This window comes from Pipistrellus hanaki, assembly GCF_964339955.1.
Source record: "Pipistrellus hanaki genome assembly, chromosome: 17".
NCBI lineage: Eukaryota > Metazoa > Chordata > Mammalia > Chiroptera > Vespertilionidae > Pipistrellus > Pipistrellus hanaki.
The window spans coordinates 24,723,246-24,730,924 of NC_140519.1; the positions used below are offsets into that span (position 1 = coordinate 24,723,246).

Sequence of the window (7,679 nt, forward strand, 5' to 3'; positions counted from 1 at the left end):
GCCCATCAGAGCCAGGGGTAGGCGGAGGCCTTGGGAGGTAGTCACCTGGGTGTAACATTTCCTATGGCGCAAAAAACCTCAGGAATCAAGAAAAACAATATTGTAATGCAACTTTTTTTAAATTAGTGAATTTTAAGCACAACTTTTAAAAATATATATTGTTATTAATTTCAGATAGGATGGGAGAGGGAGAGAGATAGAAACATCAACGATAAGAGGGAATCATCCATCAGCTGCCTCCTGCATGCCTCCTAATGGGGACTGAGCCTGCAAACTGAGCACATGCTCCTGACTAGAATCGAACCCGGGACCCTTCAGTCCACAGGCTGACGCTCTATCCACTGAGCCAAAACCAACCAAGGCACAACATTTAACAAGCAAAATAAAATAATCCATGACAAAATGAGGCAATTTTATTTTATTTTTTAATATATTTTATTGACTTTTTTTAATAGAGAGGAAGTGAGAGAGATAGAGAACTAGAAACATCGATGAGAGAGAAACATCAACCAGCTGCCTCTTGCACACCCGCCACTGGGGATGTGCCCGCAACCAATGTACAAGCCCTTGACCGGAATCGAACCCGGGACCCTTCAATCCCCAGGCTGACACTCTATCCACTGAGCCAAACCAGCTTTGACAAAATGAGGCAATTTTAAACAAAGAGTCTATTTATTTTTATTGATTTTAAGAGAGGTAAGAAGGGGGAGAGAAAAACATCAATGTGAGATATATATATATATTTTTAAATAAATTTTTATTGTTCATATTATTACAAATGTTCCTTCTCCCCCCTTCATTGTTCTCCTCCACAAGGTTCCCACCCCACCCTCTGCCCTTTCCCCACCCCCCATTGTCCTCATCCATAGGTGCACAGTTTATGTTCAGTCATGAGAGAGATATTGATCAGTTGCTTCCTGCACCAGGGATACGAGGAACCTGTAACCTAGGTATGTGCCCTGGCTCATAGATTGATGCTCAACCACTGAGCCACACTAGCCAGGCCAGGCAGAATTCCAATTCTTTTGGGGCTGTTGAACCAAGAGCCTCAGTTCCTTGCTGGTTGTCAGTCACGGGCTGCCCTCATTTCCTTGCCATCTGAGCCTCTCCATACAGTGACTCTTAATGTGGTCGCTTGCTTCATCAAAGCTGGTTAGGGCTAGAGTCTGTTAGCAAGACAGAAGTCAGAATCTTCTGTAACCCATTCAGGGACGTGACATCCTGGCACTTTTGCCAAATTCACAGATTCCCACACTCAAATGGAGAGCACTCCAGGGGGCGTGCAGAGCAGGTGGTGGGGACCACTGGGGCCATAGTTGAGGCTGTCCACCACATAAGAGCAACCCAGCAGAATGAGTGTGAGGTTGAAGCCGTAGGTTCCAATCCTCTCACAGAAGAAGGCAAATAGCATTCTTTGGTAAAACTCTCTGGTTTTTCTTAAATTTCAGACTTCAACGTTTGAACATAAATTTATTTAGGCCAACGTTTCAGCCAACAGTGTCTAAACAGAGTCATCCACCTTCATTTGACATTTTGCTGTCATAATGTTATTCATAAATACACACGTGTACCCTGAATTTCTTTTTCACTGCTGTAAATTTCCTCCTGGAAGTAGAATGGCGACACTGTCATTGCAGCAGCAGACCAGTAGATGGCCGAACGCAGAAAGACACAAATAACTGCAGTAAAAGTCTTTACAACTAACTGTACAGAACTACAAAGAAAACTGGTAATGGAAGGTTATGGCGAGAGCTATTTGAAACAAAGTTTGTAATGGTCTTAAGAGTATTTTTAAGTTTTACAAAGAATCAAAATCTCCATCATACTGTTAGAAGTATCTATTTGGTATAACCTTCCCTGAGGGCAATTTACCCAATTCCAAAGTATTTAAAATATGCTTATTCTTTGATTAAACTATTAAAGCATAAGTATATGTAGCAATCCCAAGACATTTAAAATGAGCTACTAGTAAAAGATTCATCTACAGCAGCGGTTCATGGTGGGGGCTACTGGGAAGTGAACGTTGGAGGCTTGTTATTGTCACAACTGGGGGGGAAAGGTTGCTACAGGCATCTGATGGGTGAAGGCCAGAAATGTCATTAAACATTCTACAATGCAGTTCTTTGGCCCTTTGAGTGTGGCTCTTCCACAAAAGACCACCGCCTGGGAGAGTCTATTTTGAAGAAGTGGCGTTAGGAGAAGTTTAAGTTTGAAAAATTTGGCTCTCAAAAGAAATTTCAATCGTTATACTGTTGATATTTGGCTCTGTTGACTAATGAGTTTGCCGACCACTGGAGGCAACCCTGGTCGCGACCCACAGGTTGGGAACCGCTAGCAGGGTCGCCTAAGATCATCTGAAAACACAGATATTTACATTACGATTCATTAACAGTAGCAAAATTATAGTTATGAAGTAGCAAAGGAAATAATTTTATGGCTGGGGGTCACCACAATATGGGGAACTGTATTATTAAAGGGTCGCGGCATTAGAAAGATTGAGAACCGCTGCTCTAGAAGTATGTATCTCATGGTACTGTTTACAAAAGAGAAAAATTTTAAAATACCCTAAATGTCTAAAAACAGGGGACTAGTTCAATAAGTTATGATGAACCATACATATAGTTCAGTCATTAAAGGGGATGTTGTAGAAGTATGTTTATTGTAACAAAATATTCTGTGAATAAACCAACTTACCAAATCCTATATAGACGATAAAGATATGTATATATATATATATATATATATATATATATATATATATATACACTTGAAGGTATAAACAGTGGTTTACCTCTGACTGGTGGCATTTTCTTCTTTTGTGCGTCCTTTTAAATTCTACTTTTTTCTTTAATGAATATATTATATCCAATATTAAAATATTACATATTACATTAAGATCTGGGGACTATAGCAGCTGCTAACTTTCATGAGAAAAATACACCAAAATATTTGAAACTACTTATCAACTTAAAAATAGTGGGGTTTTCATTACATTTGTTCATATTATCTTAACCAGCTGTTTCCTTAGTTCCAGTCACATCCACAATTTTTCCCATGCATTCTATACTGAAATGCTTTTTCTACGGTCAGGGAAGTTAATTTGTTCACCATTTCCTCAAGTGCTTAAAGGGGAATGCAAACCTAAGGATAGATGTAGATATTTGTTATTGGAACAAATCACCAATGTCCTCTTCCATCATTGAATTTCTGGTTGTCCTTTGAGCATTGGTAAGAATGCTGCTGTAAGCTGAGAAAATATGCATTCACCTTCAGTACTATGCAATGGTGGTTGATCACATCCCAGAAAGCTTAGGCAATTGCACTTTTGTTTGCTGATGACTATGTGCTGCTAAGTTAAATCCCTAAATTATGAAGTCTCATTTTGGTTACAGCCAATACAGTAAGAATGCAGGTTTTTTTGTTTGTTTGTTTGTTTCTCTGGAAATTCTAATATTTACAGCCAATGGATGACATTTTAGAATAACTCCACTGGACAATATCCAATTTCCACATGTAAATGAATTGTTAAATGGCAGCAAAATCTTGTATATATATTCCCTGTAAGCCAAAGAAAGCCAGTTATCACCAAATAAGTAAATCAATACTATTATTTTATAAGCATTTCAAATATAATTTCCTCCCAAGGAACTGGAGAGAAAGGTTCAAGAAATAGTCCTAATCGGAGGGGTCAGAGCTCTATCATTCACCGATTTCTTGTCTGAGCAAATACTTCTTTTGCACTCAGAGTTTCACATGTAAAATAATGAGATTATTTACCCTTCCTTCTGCCCTGTATGTCATTCTATTTAAACAGCCCTTCATATTTAGGAACAGTAAAACCTCGATATAAGAGCCTAATTCGGGCCAGGAGGAGTCCGTTAAACCCAAAAGTCTATTATGTAATAAAGTAGGTTTTCCGAATGGGTATGTTACAAATGGACAAATGAGTTAGTTTACCTGTTTTTACTTACATAGGCACGTTTATGTCATTAGAATTGTGTATAAAAAGCTTAATTTCACAGAAAGGCTTTCTATATGTATTACTGTAATTTTAAATTTTTACTGAACAGGTGTAGTAAATGCGTGAATCCACCAGTCACCACGAGTAAGCAAATGCACAAACTGGCACGTGGCTGAGCGCAGCCAGCGGGAGCATGGAACAGGCCCACGTTACAACTGCTGCAGGAAGGCCACAACAGAACCAATACCGAGTGACCACGTGCTAACTGTTCGCTGGATATTGTTTATAAGCCACGACTCTTGGATATAAGTAGGTAGACTATAGTTGTAGAGAGGTAATATTCACGTCGGTGAAATTACTACAATGGTTTTTCCAACACATGGCCTTGTTGCTAAAATGTGTTAGAAATAATAGTGAATTAATAACAACAAAAAATAACCTGTTAATTTAATTATAAGCAAATCTTGGTTAAAAGCATTTTAAAATTAATAGGGTGTTAATTTTCACATATGACATAGGGATAGGAAATTTTGTCCATTAGTCTGTTAAATTGAGATCCACAAAATTGAGGGCTTACTGTATATGTGTACCCACTACACTCTTGGCCGCCTAGGTCAGTTGATTACTCTTGCTTTTTCCACGGTACTTTGTCCCATACTTGATTATGAATAGACTAGAGGCCCGTTGCACAAATTTGTGCATAGGTGGGGTCTGGCCTGCCCGCCCCGATGGGTGCCCAAGGGGCCGGCTGGCTGGGGAGGAGGAGCCGTGGGCAGCTGGCCAGCCCCATCCCCAATCCAGGCCCAGATCAGGCTGGTGGGCTGCCCCAGTGTGTGTCATAGCCACAGGTGGTTCTGGTGGCTCTGCCGGTCCAGTTGCTGGGCTTTTATATATATATATATATATATATATATATATATATATATATATATATATATATATACTCAGTATTAAGGTGATCTTGAAGGGTCCTATCCAACATTACTTCATGGGAAGAGAGAGAAGATAACATGTCTTAGAATCAGGTAGATAGTCTGAGTCTCCAGACTGGGCTTCCAGATATACAATCTGCTCCAGGGAAAATCCCTCATTTTCCTGCAAGGGGAGAACCCAAGATACAGTGGTTTCTAGAAACAGATGTAGATGCTTATAGAGGTCTAGGAGGCCAAAGGATATTTCAGGCTATGAAAAATAACTACCTATTAATTTTGAAAAAAATAGCATGCCCAGGTTATTGGAAGCATTTTTCCTAATCCCCAGGTGAGTTAAACTCAGAAAATTTACCCACGTACTCAGAGAACGAGTGACTCGGTTTGTGTGGGAAGCACATTTTGCACTGTAAAAACCACAGGAGTTGTTTCGCCGGAGCTAAGTTCTCCAGAAAGAAGTGTCTCAGGTTTTAGGGCTGGTCGCCTTTTCCCAGTCCTGGTACTGCGCTGGCGCTGGCGAGGCTGGAGAAGGGGAGGGCCATCGTCAGGGGCTCTAACTCCACCAGGCCGACAGGGGGCGCCCGAGGCCGCGCTTTTCCCGCCAACCCCCGCGGCGCTTTAGCCCCCCCCCCCGCCCCCCCAAACCTCCCCCCTCCTCCCGCTCGCGCAGCCGCCTCTGGAGCCTCCAGCGCTAAACGGGGCTATTCCTCTTCCGGGGCAGCGCGGGACCCGGAAGCAGACGCGAGCGCGGCTATATAAGCGCCGCGCGGGTTGCACGCCTTCCTCTTGGAGGAAGAAGCGGTTGCCGCAGCGCAGCTCCGTCCCGCCCGCCCGCTCCTGACTCACCGCTGTTCGCTCTCGCCGAGGAACAAGTCGGTCAGGAAGCCGCGCCGCAGCCATGGTGAGGCGGAGGGCGGCGCCGCGCGGTGGCGGCGGCCGCGGGGCCCGGGCCCGCGCCTCGCGCTCCGCCGGGGACGGAAGCCGGGCTGGGGGGAGGCGGTGAGTAGCCGAGACTCACTAATGCGGGAGCCCCGGCATGGCGGAGGAGCCCGGGGAGCCGGTGGTGGTAAAAAAAAAAAAAAGGCTCTAAAAATGTTTTTTTTTTTTTTGGCTTTTTATCACCTGCTCCATAGGCTTTTAAAGACACCGGGAAGACGCCCGTGGAACCCGAGGTGGCGATTCACCGCATTCGGATCACGCTGACCAGCCGCAACGTCAAGTCCCTGGAGAAGGGTCAGTGGCTCCTCCGGGGGGCGGGAGGCCTCGGGGCCGAAAGGGCCCTGGAGGTTAGTTTGTTCTGGGCAAGAAGGAAAGGGACACATGTCGCTCACTTTTGAGAAGACAAAGGACTGCGTTTCGTTTCTACTGCGTATTGCGCTCCGTCGCTGGCGATGAGGAGACGATTGCCTGTTGAGTGGCGGTGATAGTTCTGTACGCTATTCTGAGCCAGCACAGCAGCAGACAACCTGTCCTAAGGCGGCTCGGGTTGTTTTCGGGTGAACTGACGGGTGTGTGTGTGTGCTTCTCTCTCCGCAGTGTGTGCTGACCTGATCAGAGGCGCAAAGGAGAAGAATCTCAAAGTGAAAGGGCCAGTCCGCATGCCCACCAAGGTGAAGTAAACCTAAGGGGGGGTTTGCTTACGATCGTGGGTGTGGATGTCCGAGGTTTGACTCGGGATTCCGTTTGCGGTGGTTCCCATTGAGCATCTGATTTTTTTTTTTTTAAAAGAAGCAGCTTGGTGGTGGTGGTGGTGGTGGGGGGGTCTTTACAGCCATAGCTCCAGGGGGGCCGAGGGGAAAGGGACTCGCTGTGGTAAGATGGAAGCATCTGAAACCTGTTTATGGGAAGAGGAGCGGTGCCCTGGGAAACTTTTAAGACGAGTACTTGAGCATCGCTCTCCAGATGTCCCGGGATGAGCATAAAGCCATAAACGCGTGGTTTCCTCTCTTCCCGTGCAGACGCTGAGAATCACTACGAGGAAGACTCCCTGTGGGGAGGGCTCCAAGACCTGGGATCGCTTTCAGATGAGGATCCACAAGCGGCTCATCGACTTGCACAGCCCTTCCGAGATTGTCAAGCAGATCACTTCCATCAGCATCGAGCCGGGAGTGGAGGTTGAAGTCACCATTGCAGATGCTTAAATCAGGCTTTTTTAATAAATTGGCTATCTGTTGTTAAGTTTTGTTTACTTTTATTCAAGATACTGGCAGATCTTAGGGATATAGGTTTGTAGTGTGAAAGGTTTCTGGCATGGTTCTAAATGCACAGTGGATGTGATGTGAACTTCCTTATATGTGAAACAATTAGGAATGATATCCTTATTTACAAAGGGACTTCCTCGTTTTAATTCTGGCTAGAGATCTGAGCATATTGGTATAAACAGCTTTGTAAAAGTAGGATTTTTATTTTAAAATTACTACAGAGACCGATAACAAAACTTTTTTTTGGAGTAAGGCGTTCTAGTGAGTAATAACTCTTTTTATTTTTGAAAGAGCCACAGTTTGCAGACCACTGACCTAGGCTTTAGTGTCTTATGATATGACCTTGGTTATTAGTAGCTGCTGCCCGAAAGCCCCAATTTGCACGGGAGAGTCCTGGTTTATGTCTGTTAACCTCATGTAAATAATGAAGTCTCCCTTTTGCTCTCAAAAATGCCCTAGGTTAGTCCGGGCCAGTGTGGCTCATTTAGATTGACCTGTACACCAAAATGGGTTGGATTCCCGGTTGGCACATACCCAGTTTGGGGAAGGGGAACTGACGGACGTTTCATATGATCTCTTTAAAATGCC

The 7,679-nt window shown here is 44.0% G+C and overlaps 1 protein-coding gene across 1 annotated transcript; it reads left to right on the top strand.

Moving 5' to 3' along the window:
* The first annotated feature begins 5,609 nt into the window (after positions 1-5,609).
* On the top strand, positions 5,610-7,068 carry RPS20 (ribosomal protein S20). The gene is made up of 4 exons (XM_084864932.1): positions 5,610-5,791; positions 6,024-6,123; positions 6,427-6,500; positions 6,849-7,068. Exons 1-4 carry the CDS (start codon positions 5,789-5,791, stop codon positions 7,029-7,031), a joined length of 360 nt encoding a protein of 119 aa, XP_084721058.1. The 5' UTR covers positions 5,610-5,788; the 3' UTR covers positions 7,032-7,068.
* The last annotated feature ends 611 nt before the right edge of the window (positions 7,069-7,679 follow it).